Below are 14,972 nucleotides of genomic sequence, written 5' to 3' on the forward strand. Positions count from 1 at the left end.
CGTATGCTCCGAGACATCCTACATGATGCCAGGCAATAAAATGGTGATATTCGTTGGCCAAGTTCCGCTCCGTCAATAGGTATTCCCATTTGGGAAACATACCTAGGTACCTACCTACCTAGGTAGACAAGACCGATAGGATTGCAACTCCCCTCTTAGAGTTTAATCCCCCCTCTGGACAATGAATATGGACAATTGACAGCTCTCACCAACTTTTCTAGTCAACAAGAAAGCCGACAATTACGAGTATATTTGAAGATACGACTAACCATCACAAAAGGCTCTGCTACTGGACACTTCAAGGCTCAAGAATGGAGATTTTGTATCATAGTCTAGCAGCTTAGAACTATGCTGGACTGGCTAAATCGAGAACGTGGTGATAGTAGTTATAGACTCCGGTATTTCCACCAACTCGGTGCCTTTGCTACCCGCCTTGACGCTGACAACATTTGCCCCGACGCCACCGTTAGCGCTGCTTTCATCCTCGGCGAGCTTGACGAGGTTAGGGCTGTGCGTGATGACAAAGACGTATGATAGTCGTTCCGTCATCCAGCGACACCATTTGAGCACCGAAGCTTGTCCGGTTACGTCTAAACTGTCGAATGCTTCGTCAACGAGCATATACCTCGCCATATGAGAACTTCTAGTTTCTGCCATCATAAATAGCGCGAAGAATAGCGCTAGATCTACGCGTTTCCGTTCACCACCGCTTCGCTTCGCGTAATCTAGTGCTGGGTTTATTGATAGAGATGGTTCGAGGACAGATGTGCTCTCCTGATTCGCCTCGTGATCATCACCCTCTTCGTTTTCCTTGAAGAGCGCTCCGAGCGTACCCGAGGTCATATTGCGCGCGTAGTTTGCATCCTGATACATGACCAGCAGGATCTGCCCCAGAAGTTTGTTCAGCTCCCCTAGATGTCGCTCAGTTACATATCGCCGGAACGTAGCCTTTGTTACCTGCCGTCGCGTCAAGGCGGACTGCCAAAATGCGAATATTTCTCTATGCAAGTATATTTCCGCAGCCTCTTCTTTTAAGACCGCGGCTTGACGAACAAGGTCAAAAAGTGACTCGGCATCTGATTGGAGGTGTCCTTTGTACGTTTCGATCTCCTTCTGCTTACCGGCGATCATTAGGTGATACCGATCTAACGTCACTTTCCATGTTTGTTTCGCCGTCTCGATTTCCTTCTCTTGTCTATCTAGATTTTGTTCTTTTTGAAGCCTCTTTTTCTTTTGGGCTTCATATTGCCGTTGGAATTGATCGTATTTGTTTGTAGCATGCTGTAGCTCGTCAATAGCGCCGCCGAGTTGAGTGGGAACGTGTGACGCTTGTTGCACAGTCATGCTCATGATATCTTTTTGAGAAGTATCCTTGGAGAAATCTGTTACCTTACCCGCTATAGCAGCGATGTGGTTCTGCATTTCTGTTATGGTGTTGTTGAAGGCGGCGATTGTCCCAACGTGGTCGAGCCACCGCCGCTCTACTGCCCTAGCGCGAATGCTAAACTTATCTTCCACATTGAGGAATTTAAGCACCGACGTCCACACTCTTCGGAAAGTAACCGAAATACTCTGTAGGAGTTCTTGTAGGTTACGCGCCTCTCTGTAGTTCTCTTTGGCGGGTGGAGGTGGCACCTCCAGTATTTGGTTCTCATCTAGAAGACGTTTAATCTTGTCTTCGGAGTGTTCCAGTTGCGTAACAGTTGTTTTTATTTCCTGTTTAATAGCAGCCCCCTTACGATCAATTGCTAAACGGGCCTGTGCGAGCTTAGCCAATTCTCCGAGTCTTCCCACTTCGTCGCGTGCCTTTGAAACATTTCCTCGAAGATTTGAAAGCTCCGGCTCTACATCTGGTAATTTTTCTCGCTCAAGTTGAACCCGCAGCTCTTTCACTCTGGATTCGTTTATTCTTAAATCAGAATAGTGTTTTTGGTCCTCACGTCCCAGCCTGTCGATGAGACCTTCTGCCTCGGTGAATAATCGTTTGAGGGTTTTGACCATCTGATAAACCCGACCTTTGAGATGCTGAATTGTATGGGTAACCTCTTTAAGCCGTGACTCCTTTTTTCTTAATTCCTCATCTACCTGGCTCATCATCAAATTGCAGGTGTCTGAACACCCATCCAGTACCTCTAAGCCCAAGGCTGCCTCGGTCAACTGCCTCCTCTGCAGTGGCGAAGCGCTCAAGAAGCTCCGAGTGCTCTCATTACCCAGTAGAATTGTTCTGATAAATGTGTCGAAGTCCATACCCAGTAATTCATTGATAGACGCTTGGGAACTTCTGGTGCTGGGTCCTTCAAACTGCGGCTGAACGACACCATCCTTTTCCACAATTACGCGGTTGTTATACTTGCTATGCTTCCTAAACCGAGAGATAGAATACCCGTTGTCGAATGTCAGACGGACGTTGCAGTCCTTCCCGACAATGTCGTTAACAACATCGTTCACTCCGAGGCCTTCGCGAATACACTGGCCAAATTGAGACCATACAATTGCCTCGATGATCGTAGATTTTCCAGAGCCGTTTTTTCCGACGATAAAGTTCATTCCAAGTTGAAAATGACGCTGAAATTGAAGCTGGAGAGTGCCCTGGACGCCGAGGAAATTTGTAATTTCAATGGAAACGGGTTGTGCGGAAAAAATGCGGGAAGATTCATTCGAAGGAACGGCTATGGACGTGGACAAATCGAGGATATCTTGGTACTTAATCGTATCGCTAGACTTGTTGCGAGCTGAACTTCCGATACTCACGAGTCGCTTTCCCACAGCGGCTAACAAATCTCGCTTACTCTCGAGAGTAGGTCCGAGGCTTAGAGAAGACACATATTCTCCGGTAGCTTCGCCTAGGTCAATTGGCTTGCGCTCTATCTGCGGGGCAGTTGGTAAAAAACTGGCTGAGGGTTGTCCTTGATCGGATGGTTTTATATCTTCTTTTTCTGTTTGCTGGTTCGTCCTCTCTATTTTAGGTAGGTTCTGGACATCAGCGGGAAGCACAGTCTTGCCGAGACCCTTTTCCTGAGGTTGCCACTGTGGTTCATGGGGTTTCCAGTCCCTCACACTGCGCGCCCCTAGATTGGCCAGAATCTCTTTAGCGGAGACATAGGTATATCTTGACAGCTTTCCAGTAATCATGACATGTTTGTCGCGGATATGATCTTCGTCTACGTGGCCAGAGAGGATATCTTGTACCTCGGCAGAAACGTATCCGACTGCGTGAGGGTTACGGACAAGATCACTCTGTAGGGTTTCGGGATCGAATAAGATAGCACCCTTTTCACTGTCGAATAGATCTGCCCAGGTAAGTTGTAATGGCGCTCCGATATATGTTACACTCCCTTGAAGATTCCCATCTTCCTTGTCCGTTTGGAGAATTGTTTGATGGGAATGGAAGTGACCGGTGAAAGTTCTAGCCAACGGTGCAAATCCACCTACACCGGTGAGACCTGGATACCTTACAGAGAAGCTAGATTTCCCCGTCTCAGCGTTAATCGTGTATTTCTGTGTTATAGCCCGATTTATGGCTAGATGTCCGAACCCCACCGTCTTGGCGGCGTTCTTAGGATCTAAGTCATGTATGGCCTTAACAATTTGACTTTGGTCTTCCCGAAACGGCATTACAAACACCTGCCGCCCATCCCATTCGTGACATCCTATTTGTGTATGTATGGTCACAAAAGGAGCTAGTCGGTTGATAGAGAGCGCCTCCAAGGCCGAAGTGGTGTAATCGAGACGGTAAGCCAAGTCATGATTACCTAGGATGATATCGACATGCGGTACAGCATCCACCAATTTGTTTAAGAAGCGGTAGCATGCTGAAAGAACATGAGTTGGCTGTGAAGTGCGTGTTGTGAGTAAGTCGCCGCATATCACCGCCCGAGTAATGCGTTGATGAGATTGAGGAAGAGAGGCGATCCAGTTAGCGGTTCGAATAACTCTATCGAGATCACGAGATCCGAAATGAATGTCACTGAATAATAACCATAAGGGCTTAGCATTCATAGTTTGACCTTCCCGTCCCGAAAAGAAGAAAGAGTGAAAAAAAAGAAAAGAAAAAAAGGGTGTAAAAGGTTAGGTACCTAGAAAATTATTAAGATTACGGGCAACTACATGTACAAATATGAATTCATCCAATTGGAATCTATATAGTAAAATATTTTAAACTGTTGATGTTTAGAAAAGTGGAACTGTTCTTATCAATTAGTCAGTTTTTGTTATCCTCAAGCGGCTTTTGATCAGTTGCGTTCGAAGTACTAGAGAGATTACATAACCGACCTTTCTTTTTCTTTAGAATTTAGCTAATGTACCTAACCTAAAGTACCTCTTCTATCAACACCTTTTCCAATACAATTGGAAAAGATAAACAAGATAATAATATACCTGGTATCTTGTTATAAGATACGGTTACCCGATTTTACATGTACATTCCCCCGGGAGTAAATCAGCCCTTAGGTTGACATCAACTCGTCATTCCGGCATATGTTCTCGCGACCCAGGGGCAGAGCCTGTCATGAAACCAGAATCCGGGGAAATACCCCTCGTCGGATAGTAGCGCACCCACATACGTACCTAACCTAAGGTACTGTACCTACTCAAACAAGACGGACTGCCGGCTTACCACCTGTGGTTAGTTGGGGAGACGGACCGTGTCCGCTTTGTGGGGTAGTATGGGGGTGATAATGCGGAGATGAATCGGCTACTACACTCCTACACTCCTTATCACAATGGAATGCGGAGGTCGTCGTGGAGTAACTCTGAATGGCCGCTCGCATGGCCTTATAAAGTGAGCTTGGCTTGACAACTTGATAGGTATGTTCTTCAACCAACTATACCCAAAAGCAACTCACAAGACGTTAAGCCAGAGAAAATGGAAAAGATCGAGGCGCAACACCTCGAGGGTAACGTAGAAGAGGTCAGTTGAATTAAGCATATGACAATTTGAACACTCTAACTTGGTAATAATACGCAGGGAAAAGAAGCCAGGCCGTCGCTTCAAGAAACCGAAGTTGAAGAGTTTGATCACCGTCGTAGCAAGCTCCTAAACCGACGCCTCGACTTTCGGATACTCCCATTATGTTGTTGGCTATATCTTCTAAACTTCCTAGATAGGGGCAATATAGGCAATGCGAGAGTATTGAACCAAGAGACTGGAGACGATCTCCTTCACAAGACCGGAATGACAAGCACCGGATATGCTCTTACGGTAACCCTATTTTCCGTGGCATATACGCTATTTGAGGTGCCCTCTAATTGGATAATGAAACATTATGTGACCCCTTCTAGGTGGTTGGCGATATTGTTAGGTAGTTGGGGGTGTTTGACCTTGGGGTTTGCGTTTGTCAAGAATTACGCTACGGTATTAGCATTGCGTCTGCTTATCGGTGTGGTAAGTCCAAGATCCTACGACTAATACCTAATACGGCAAACCAGATACCGACAGAGCTTAGTTGCTGACCTGACATATATAGTTCGAAGCTGGCTTCTTTCCAGGCATCGTCTATCTTATAACGATCTGGTATCGTCATAATGAGCGAGCGGTCAGAATAGCTTATGTTATCGCCTTTTGTAACCTGGCTGGAGCTTTCGGAGGAGCCATTGCCTATGGAATGGGTACGATAAACGGCGCGGCCGGAGTTGAGGGATTCCGTTGGCTGTTCATAGTCGAGGGTGTTATAACTATCCTCACTGTATTACCCACCCTGTTTATTCTCCCCGATTATCCAGCTCGCGCCAAATTTCTTAGCGCAGAAGGAAAGAGCTTCGCAGAAGATCGCGTCAAAAATCGAGGAGGTGGATGGAGTAGACAGCACGCTACACGGAAAGAGATATTGGATACCTTTCTCAGCCCTCGAATGTTGGCTCACTACTTTGCCTATGCGGCTAACGTAGTGACTCAAGGCTCGTTTACCTTTTTTGCTCCGAGTATCGTGTCGGGCCTAGGATATCAGAGTATTCACGCCCAACTAATGACAGTTCCACCAGTATGTATTTTCGCTATACGCGCGATCCAATCACTTCTTGAATGGATTGGGACGAGTTCATGATGCTAACAATTTATTCCCCATCTAGTGGGTAATTGGGTTCGTAGTAGCCATCGCTCTTTCGTACTCGGCAGATCGATTCGAAGCTCGTGGCCTCCATATTACGGTAATGTCAACGATCGGTGGCTTAGGATGGCTAACAGCTGGGCTGCTACCGCCAACTGCCTACGTTGAGCGATACGGCTGTCTCTGCTTAGCTGCGGCGGGCGCCTTTCCTTTAGCACCCTCGATGACGAACTGGGTGACGTGCAACACGCCGAGCTTGTTGACAATCCCGCTCGCTATTGCTTTGAATAACTCATGTGCTGGCATAGGACAGATCATATCCCAGTGGATATGGAAAGCCGATGAGGCGAAACTGGGATATCCTACTGGGAACTTCGTATGCGCAGCGTGCGACTTTCTCGTGGCGATAATAGCACTCTGTTTGAGGTTATATTACGCGAGGATGAACAAGAAGGGGGTGAGAGACGCACGGGGGGAGACAAGAGTATGGGCTTATTAGCTATAATGACTAGGTCTCTATGCCGTTTGCTAGTAAGTAATTGGACTTTGGGGCCTCACTTTTGCGATTATACACTGCCAAATTTATCCAACTAGGCTATTATACTACCTCTCATCCATAGTCGTTATGAATAGGAGGCCGCGTTAATCGCAGCGTCACTAGGATATGCTATACCCGTCAGCGATTTGGGCCTGGCTGAACAATTTCGATCTCTTAATGGTTAATAATGTCTTGGGCCAACTTCCCAACAAAATGCGCCCATGAGAAAGGGAAAGACTATCATCAATCTTACGTAAACTCGGACTATTATGATACCCGAAGGGTGTCTTCACGTTTGAAAGACACGGACCTTTATACCATGATTAATAATTCCGATAGGTTATAGACTCCGCGATAGGTTATAGACCGGAGACTTTTAAACTGGAGGCTTTGAAGGCCCTTGCAATTAAGCTCGTTACCTTTTTGGGGTTAGAGGTCGCGCTGTAAACGGCTTACCCTACATACCAAAGCAACTAATCCCCATGGGCAATAAGGATTTTTCATTAAGGAATCCGCATAGGGGTCTGAAATGGAAGGGTACCCTTGGCATATTCCTAAAGTCGGGCCATTGTGATCCACTTACACGTCAATTTATGTTTCCTTGCGGATAGTTTCTTCGGTGCTATTACTAGTGATATTATCAGTATCATCGTCATTGCCTACTCTCTAGGCGTTTTCTTTTTTCTTTTTTCTTTTCTTTTTTTTTTTATAAAAAAAAAGCATCCACCAATATCTTTTTACAGGGAGCCACCATCTCTGCATTAAGGAGTCATTTGACCCGGCCAAATAAGCACGCCGATGACTCGCTTTTCGGTAAGCGGCGGGACGTAGAGATGTCCAAGCACATTCAAAGGTACCTTCTCTGGCTGTGAAAGCTTTAACATAAAAGGGCATCTCCCTCCCGAGGATTTGTAGTTGTAGTAAGTATTGAATTGTCCACGGTGTCTTAGGTACCTACCTCCTTTCATACATACCTCATACCTCATATTGTTAGTCTATCAACTCTTAGAAAGATGGCGTTGGCATCCCTCGCCGACGGCTGCGTGCCAAGCACCTTTTCTCCTGTCGTCTTCGGTGCAGAGATCCTATCTGTTTCGGTGTCCCTCGTAACAAATTACAGCCTGGATATTCCAGACGGCCTTATGCTAACGGCTCCATCGCCCAAAGTTAGAGATGCCAAGTTCTGCAATGTTACGGTCACTTACACTCACCCCGGGTACGGCGACAATATAAACGTGGAAACATGGCTTCCTATCGACAACTGGAACGGACGGCTCCAATCTCTGGGAGGCGGAGGTTGGGTAGCGGGCCGTTTCGAGTTAAGTTACTTAGGCGTGGCCGGTGCTATGTTTACGGGATACGCGGCTTCAACTACTGATGCAGGATTGGGATACGCTTCTGACCCAGATCTATGGGCCTTGACTAGTCCTGGGAATGTCAATTGGTATTTATTGGAGGATTTCACCTCGAGGAGCTTAAACGATCAAGTATGCCTACCTAACCTAACCTAACCTAACCTGGATGATCCAATTGTCCGAAGTGCAGAAGTACATCTAACTAATATACGAATCCAGGCAATTATCGCCAAATCTCTTGTAGAAAGCTTCTACGGACGACCCCCTTCATATTCCTATTGGAATGGATGCTCCCAAGGAGGACGGCAGGGGCTCATGCTCGCTCAAAGATATCCGAACGCTTACAACGGCATATCTGCAGGAGCACCGGGAATCTACTGGACCAACACCATGCTGAACAGCTTTTGGCCAGAACATGTGATGAGAACAATGAAAGAATACCCCAACGGATGTGAGCTCGATGCGATCACTGCCGCAGCCGTTTCGAAGTGTGACGGATTAGACGGTGTAGTTGACGGCATCGTTCAGAATGTAGACGAGTGCAGGGAACATTTCAATCCCTTCGATCTCGTTGATACTACCATCGATTGCGGTAATACGACAGCGAAAATAACAACAGCGGCAGCTCAAGTAGCCAATGCAACTTGGACAGGCATAACGTCCTCAACTGGAGAGAATCTGGTATGTACTAATCTAAATTTCCCCTTTTCCCCTTTCTTTCGTTCCAGTTGAGATGTATAGAAAAAAAAACCCTTTTACTTTTACCCCCTAATCTAACAGATGATTGATTTCTAACTATAAATGCGTAACAGTGGCCCGGGTTGACGATAAGCGCCGATTTGACTTGCCACTTACCCAGGTCTGCAGGCCAAGTTTGTCTAGCAACCACGGACTGTACCAATGGCACCTGCACCGTTGACCACCCAACCCCGTTTGGTTGGCGCTGGCTGTCGCTATTTGTCGCGAAAGACCCGAACTTCAACTCCTCCAATATCACAAATGATGAACTCGTAGCCCTCCTTAAAGCAAGCAGAAGCCAGTACAGTTCCATCGACACATCAGACCCTGACCTTTCCGAATTCAAGAAGGCAGGGGGGAAGATCGTATCCTACCATGGCTTGGTAAGTAGAACTCGCGCTATCTGTTTGTTAGGGACACGCATGTGTTAACATTCTCTTTTTCAAAATGCAGGCCGACAATATCATACCACCGAAGAGCACCGAGAAATACTACGAAGCAGTTTCTAACACCGTGGAAAATGTGGAGGATTTCTTTCGCCTTTTCGAAACCCCCGGCCTCGGGCATTGCTTCGGAGGTCTCGGCCAACCCGACTCCCTGTTCGGGCAGCTCCAGGCGTGGGTGGAGGAAGGAATCGCACCCGACAGCTCGCCTATCTCGTTTAATAACTCCAACGGGGAGACTCAACACAGGATCATCTGCCCATGGCCACAAAAAGCCCAGTACAATTCAAGCTGTGGAAATTCTGCTAAGGCGGAGTGTTGGAGTTGCGTGGAATCAAGTGCGAAGACCGAAGTCCGACGTGAGGGGCTATAAGACTGAAGAATGGGATCCGGTATAACTATTTGGACATAATTAGAACTATATATATTATAATAAAAATATTCAATTCGTGTTCAGGGAATGGTAGTAATTTCATGGCGTCTTGTGGTTTAGGGGTAGTAAGGAGAGGTAGGTACCTAGCTGGTACGTTGTCAGAAGCCTCACTTGAGACTCCTCGGAACAAAGGAAATGTTTTGTATATAGCTTTGGCTTCAAAGCTACTGTAGTTAGAGTTCCTTGCGGAACAACGAAGTTGTTTTCCTATTAAATGCTCTGAGACGTGACATACGTTCCCTATTCCACCTATCCAGTACTAGCCTACTCATTCACTAGAAAATTATATATAAAAAAACCTAGGTAGGTAGGTAATCGTTATCTGCTAGCAAATTTAAGGAATGAATCACTTGAAGAAAAGCTCGTAAGGAACGATTAGTGGACATACGGTGCAAATTTTGACGCATATCCAACTCCATACCATGTTTCCAGTCACAGTGTAGATTAAACGTGGCCAACTAGCGCAGTAAAAAGTCAGGCAAAATAAAAGTCGTTGCTTTATAAACTCACGCGTGAGCTGAAGAGTCAACACCTTCGCAATATTTAAATTGACAAATACGTCACCCCGAGGATTTCGATATGCCAAAACCATCAACCCATCACCTCCTCCCAATCTTCGATCGCGACTCTATACCCACCACCAACGTCAACATAGAGCTAAGAACCAAGCCGAACAATCACCTCACAATGCCTCCAAATCCCAGCCCCGACCGTGGCGTCAACAACAACAGCCTCATAAAGCAGCACGTGGCGGCGAGAGCAGAATGGAACACCCTCCCATGCGAGCTCCAAGCTCTGATCATCGACAGCCTGGCGCCGCAAGACTTCCGCAAAGCGTGGTTCACCTGGCGCCTCGTGTCTCGGCAATTCCGCGACGTCACGGAGCAAGTCTTCAAAACCCGCATTGCCATGAACCTCGGTTTCCAAGTTTATGTCGGCGGTCTCAATATGATCCGGTCGACTTGTCGCTCCTTTTACGATGCCGTCCATATGCACCGCTTGGAAGTCGTACGGCTTGCCGAGTTCTCCTTGGAGGATGCGCAGGCTGCCTTCGAAAACAAGATGACAGACAGCTCGTTAATTCACGGTACCCCAGAGAGGGATATGGAACAACTTTTCGGATCTGAGTACCTGCCATTCGCACTGTTCGGCAAGTATCTGTGGCAGCAGAAAGGGGACAGCCGTCCAGCTTGGAAAGGATTTTATCACCCTGCGCTATTGCACAACGACGTATTGTTTGGGCTGCCATTCATCTATCAGGGACGCACCCGCGGACCGAGACAGACAGTCACGATGCCGTGGAAACCGATGATGAGTGCCTTGATGATGCAAGAGCTGGAATTAGGGGAGGAATTAAGCCGGCTAGGCAGACGAGACATCGAGGCCACTCGCTGGCGTGCGGAGCCGTCGATGGAGCAGGGAATGAGGATTGCCATGAGTTCTGAGGTTGTGCGATTCATGCGGTACGAAACGTGTCTCAGAGCCGCGATCATGTCCTTAAGCATACGATGGGAACGCCAAAGCCAAGACAACCGTTACTTCTGCAGGTATGAGCCTATCCCCAACGATGCAAGGGACAAGAGCTGGACTGATAATTGGTTCGACGAGTGGCTTTACGCAGTATTGGGGAAACGAGTATGATTACCTAGGAGGTAGGATTAGGTACCTGCCTAGGTACCTAAGGTATATTATAGGCAGAAAAAATAGAGCGAAAGATTGGTCAACCTCTGGGCCCTTTAGGGACCTGTAATGAAGTATTTCTGCCATAAATAGGTACCTTATACGCTTATATGCCTCTAAGCAGACTAACTATCAGAGGCCAGTGATTCTTGGTGACTTGTTGTCCAACTCATATAGGTATTCTCCCAAGATAGGATTCTCTACGCGGTAACATCAAACTCGTCTATCACGCTTCTAGGCTTGACGAACTTACCAAGGGGTTTGTACGTTAAATGGTCCATGCCGAAGCCCTTCGGACCACCAATCTCAATGCCCCGCTCCGAAGTCCAGCGCTCACTAGCCGTGATACCGAGGACGATGACCAGAAGACCGTATCGATACTCAGGAGTCCCTATCGCCTCGCCGTTCTGCGCGTCGATCACCGTGATTAGATCCGGAACGAGTCCTAAGACCTCACCATCCGTCTCAACAGTCTCTCCTTCCACAACCGATTGCACGAGCTTGATAGCGGCAATATTCTCGTTCTTGAACGGGATCTTTATTCGACCTTGGAATTGAGGCTGCGTTGGGGTGGTTCGTCCCTTGACACTCGCATCGTCGTCAACCACATCTGCGCCTTCGATGATACACTCCCCGTAAATGTGGCCCATGCGGAGAGTACGTTCAACGCCAACGATCTTACCCTTCCATAGCACCTTGCCCGCCTCTGGGCCGCCGCATTCTTCCAGGATTGTTTCTGCGACGTTGTCCACGCGATTAGATTTACGCGCCTTGGCAACTGCACGTCCGATCCGCCATGACTGAGAGATGGTATGCTCGACGGCCCATCGTTTACATTCGGCGCCTGTCACAGGAGGGTCGGCAAATCCTACGCCCGAGCCCATCTGACTCAATGCTGCGCGAAGAATGCGCTCGACTTGTAGGTCTGATGTTGATTTTGGCATAACTACCACATTCCCATTCCCGTCTGCCATGGCAACAGGCGACCAGATAGGAGTCCTCTCATTAAAGACGACGGGAGTGGTCTAGTTCGTACTTTGATGTCAGTAACGATTTAAAAATGAGCAATAAAAATAGCTTGAATACGAACCTGCCACTTCGTCGGATACGCCCTCCCCATCCAATCTCCGTCGACAGCCGGCAGGTCCATGTTAGTACTTGCGCCGATAATCATACTCTGCAGACCATTTCCGCCGCCGATCTCTATCGAAATAATATGTGTCGGGTTATCATTGCAGATTTTGTACAGCTCTTCCTGTGCTTCGGTCATCTCGTCACCGCTTAGCTTCTCTATCCCGACTGTCGGCGAGCCGGCATGGCCTCCGGTAGCTACAGCTGCGTGGTCTGATAGGTCATCCGGACTTACAACACGGACTACATCACCCCTGCGTAGCATCTGCCGGAGGCGGATCATAGACGAATATGGACTACCGCCGCCACCTGTGCCGAGGATGTAGCAGCCGATTGAAATCCAACTGAGGTCTGTCTCGTTGATGTACCAGACGCGGTTTATGACTTTGGGTTTATAGTTGTCAATATCGAAGTCTTCCTTGACCTCTAATTTCGTCGGCTTTTCTGAGTCCTTAGCTGCCTTTTCGTACTCTTCCATGTGGACCTCCGTATCTGCAAGTGTCTCTTCAAAGTGAAGGGTTGAGAAATCTGTACGCGAGTAATCGAGATCCCCCGCAGCCCGTACGGTAAATCTAGACTTATTGGCTATATACTAATATCATTGTTAGCAGACATTCGAGTTGGATAGTAGGACGTTTTGTAGATAATTACCGGTAAAGGTAAGGTGTCTATTTCTACCACCCTGGCGGTTGACCTCGATGCGCCATTTGCCACAGCCTTCTCGATGGCCTCTTTAGAGATCTCATCCACAATGCGTTTTATGGACTTCGACTCAGTAGATTTAACTGTATCAATGACGGCGCTGACTCTCGCTATCGCAGCTCCAATGGCGTTTGCAACACCTGACCACTTCGGCTTAAGTACCTTACTGGCTCCCTTTAGCTCATCTGGGGCAATTACTGCGCCACCTCCTACTAGAAGCACGGGAAGATCTTCTGGCGAGGTTTTCATGGTATCGATGATCTTTTCGATCTTGTGCTTTACGACAGCCTTGAATTTTGATACTCCTTCATCATCTAGGGCGCCTTTTACCAGTTCCCTGTTTCCAATTTCGACCGTGCTGTTCGCCAGTACGGTACAATCGGTGGCAGTAAGGACATCACCACCGAAGACCCGAGCCTCTTTGGTGATCTTGTAGCCAACGCTATCTGGTCCTACGGTTAGCGTCTCGCCATTTCGGACGATCGAACCGCCACCGAGGCCAATACTCTTCACATCTGGACACGAAAAATTCATCCGAACTCCTGCCAGGTCGCTATGCGCAGCTTGTTGGCGTGGGAAGCCATTTGCCAGTAGAAGACCAACGTCGGTCGTGGTACCGCCTATGTCAACTACCATCATTGCTTCATCTAGTTCGTTCTGTACTAGAAACGCAGCGCCGCGCATGCTATTGGTCGGACCACTGGAGAAAGTCCGGATAGGCAGCTTCGCCGCCATATCACCAGATAAAATCGTGCCATCGTTTTGCGTAATGAACACGGGACAACCCAAGCCCAGGCGCTTGATGGGCTCTTGAAATGAACGGATCGTTTTGCGCGCGAATGCAAGAATCGACGCGTTCAAGATCGCAGCATTCTCACGCTCAAGAAACCCTAGATTGGCAACTTCTTTTGAACAGACAACATCGCATCCAGGGAGTTCGGAACGGATAATGGCAGCAACACGCTCCTCTTGTTGTTCGATGGTGTCGATGGGGCTGAAGACTCCATTTACGACTATGCTCTTAATGCCCTTCTCGCGGATGATGGCGCATTGCTCTTTAATCTCATTCTCGTCTATATCAGAGATGAGATATCCGTCAACCTCTAAGCCTCCTTTCAAGAGGGCATAGTAGCCGAGGATGAGCTCGCGCATATCATCAGGCCAGTCCACGCAGGGCGGCGCATGTTTAGAAAAGGGGCCACAAAGGCGGAGCACAGCAACTTTAGATAATCGCGCGGCATCTCTCTCGACGACGGCGTTGACGAAATGGGTAGTCCCAATAGTAACGCTAGCGACCTGATCTGGGCTAATCCCCGCTGCGCTGAACATAGTAGTAATGGCATCGTTGATACCAAGGCTCGGGTTTGTCGTGGTTGGGGCCTTGTGCCAGGCGATAATACCTTTGTCTGATTCTAGAGCTCGTGAGGGATCGAGAACAACGCCATCTGTGTTGGTGCCGCCAACGTCTACGCCAATGCGTAACTTTTTGGCAGAGTTAACCATAGACGCCATTTTACACAACGAGATGTTACGATGTGACAATAATACAAGATGTATGCGTCTTTCGGTTGCGACCGAAGTTCCGCAGACTTATGAAAGTGACGGTTTGGCCTGTTCGGCCTATCTACACCGAAACCGGCCTCAGCCCCAGTTAGGTTACCTGATATTTAGGTATTTATACCAAGTCGCAGGAAGGGGTAGATCTACCATTTCCATTTCCGCTAGCATTGGTGGTTCTCGGGGTACTCGGGTTATTGGAAGACATTTGTGATGCTCGCGTTCGTTTGATAAGCTTCGTCACGTACCTCATTGTAACTTATAATTCTTCATCACATTGTTTATGTACCTAACATTCGATAGCAGAATGTATTAGCCTTGATACGCATAACTATAGCAAGCATGTAAATA

At 47.7% G+C, this 14,972-nt stretch overlaps 5 protein-coding genes across 5 annotated transcripts; 3 read left to right on the forward strand and 2 right to left on the reverse strand.

Annotated features, from left to right (window-relative positions):
• Window positions 1–51: 51 nt before the first annotated feature.
• On the reverse strand, window positions 52–4,120 carry F4812DRAFT_297040 (P-loop containing nucleoside triphosphate hydrolase protein). Its single transcript, XM_047931197.1, has one exon. It carries the CDS (start codon window positions 3,997–3,999, stop codon window positions 361–363), a length of 3,639 nt encoding a protein of 1,212 aa, XP_047791957.1. The 5' UTR covers window positions 4,000–4,120; the 3' UTR covers window positions 52–360.
• Window positions 4,121–4,262: 142 nt separating this feature from the next.
• On the forward strand, window positions 4,263–7,104 carry F4812DRAFT_419805 (MFS transporter). The gene is made up of 5 exons (XM_047933383.1): window positions 4,263–4,806; window positions 4,856–4,909; window positions 4,967–5,383; window positions 5,466–5,978; window positions 6,067–7,104. The coding sequence occupies exons 2-5, from the start codon at window positions 4,865–4,867 to the stop codon at window positions 6,541–6,543; spliced, it is 1,452 nt and encodes a 483-aa protein (XP_047791958.1). The 5' UTR covers window positions 4,263–4,806; window positions 4,856–4,864; the 3' UTR covers window positions 6,544–7,104.
• A 411-nt stretch (window positions 7,105–7,515) lies between these two features.
• Window positions 7,516–9,645, forward strand: F4812DRAFT_419811 (tannase and feruloyl esterase). Its single transcript, XM_047933384.1, has 4 exons — window positions 7,516–8,069; window positions 8,157–8,618; window positions 8,750–9,058; window positions 9,129–9,645. The coding sequence occupies exons 1-4, from the start codon at window positions 7,596–7,598 to the stop codon at window positions 9,489–9,491; spliced, it is 1,608 nt and encodes a 535-aa protein (XP_047791959.1). The 5' UTR covers window positions 7,516–7,595; the 3' UTR covers window positions 9,492–9,645.
• A 593-nt stretch (window positions 9,646–10,238) lies between these two features.
• Window positions 10,239–11,192, forward strand: F4812DRAFT_457045 (uncharacterized protein; the record flags this gene model as incomplete). Its single annotated transcript, XM_047937099.1, has 1 exon — window positions 10,239–11,192. One exon carries the CDS (start codon window positions 10,239–10,241, stop codon window positions 11,190–11,192), a length of 954 nt encoding a protein of 317 aa, XP_047791960.1.
• Window positions 11,193–11,311: 119 nt separating this feature from the next.
• On the reverse strand, window positions 11,312–14,777 carry F4812DRAFT_297272 (DUF917-domain-containing protein). The gene is made up of 3 exons (XM_047931199.1): window positions 13,014–14,777; window positions 12,322–12,954; window positions 11,312–12,256 (listed from the first exon to the last, which is right to left on the reverse strand). The coding sequence occupies exons 1-3, from the start codon at window positions 14,574–14,576 to the stop codon at window positions 11,432–11,434; spliced, it is 3,021 nt and encodes a 1,006-aa protein (XP_047791961.1). The 5' UTR covers window positions 14,577–14,777; the 3' UTR covers window positions 11,312–11,431.
• Between the last annotated feature and the right edge of the window lie 195 nt (window positions 14,778–14,972).

Source organism: Daldinia caldariorum (genome assembly GCF_022478825.1).
Source record: "Daldinia caldariorum strain CBS 122874 unplaced genomic scaffold F4812scaffold_4, whole genome shotgun sequence".
Taxonomy (NCBI): Eukaryota; Fungi; Ascomycota; class Sordariomycetes; order Xylariales; family Hypoxylaceae; genus Daldinia; species Daldinia caldariorum.

Bases quoted from the DNA above. Each gene is read 5' to 3' on its own strand.
- F4812DRAFT_297040 (XM_047931197.1), bottom strand. From the start codon at position 3,999: ATGAATGCTAAGCCCTTATGGTTATTATTCAGTGACATTCATTTCGGA.
- F4812DRAFT_419805 (XM_047933383.1), top strand. From the start codon at position 4,865: ATGGAAAAGATCGAGGCGCAACACCTCGAGGGTAACGTAGAAGAG. The intron at 4,910-4,966 runs GTCAGTTGAATT...AATAATACGCAG, and splicing joins TCGAGGGTAACGTAGAAGAG to GGAAAAGAAGCCAGGCCGTC. The intron at 5,979-6,066 runs GTATGTATTTTC...TTCCCCATCTAG, and splicing joins AACTAATGACAGTTCCACCA to TGGGTAATTGGGTTCGTAGT.
- F4812DRAFT_419811 (XM_047933384.1), top strand. From the start codon at position 7,596: ATGGCGTTGGCATCCCTCGCCGACGGCTGCGTGCCAAGCACCTTTTCT. The intron at 8,619-8,749 runs GTATGTACTAAT...AATGCGTAACAG, and splicing joins CCTCAACTGGAGAGAATCTG to TGGCCCGGGTTGACGATAAG. The intron at 9,059-9,128 runs GTAAGTAGAACT...TTCAAAATGCAG, and splicing joins TCGTATCCTACCATGGCTTG to GCCGACAATATCATACCACC.
- F4812DRAFT_297272 (XM_047931199.1), bottom strand. From the start codon at position 14,576: ATGGCGTCTATGGTTAACTCTGCCAAAAAGTTACGCATTGGCGTAGAC. The intron at 12,955-13,013 runs GTAATTATCTAC...CAATGATATTAG, and splicing joins TAGACACCTTACCTTTACCG to TATATAGCCAATAAGTCTAG. The intron at 12,257-12,321 runs GTTCGTATTCAA...AGTACGAACTAG, and splicing joins CGTATCCGACGAAGTGGCAG to ACCACTCCCGTCGTCTTTAA.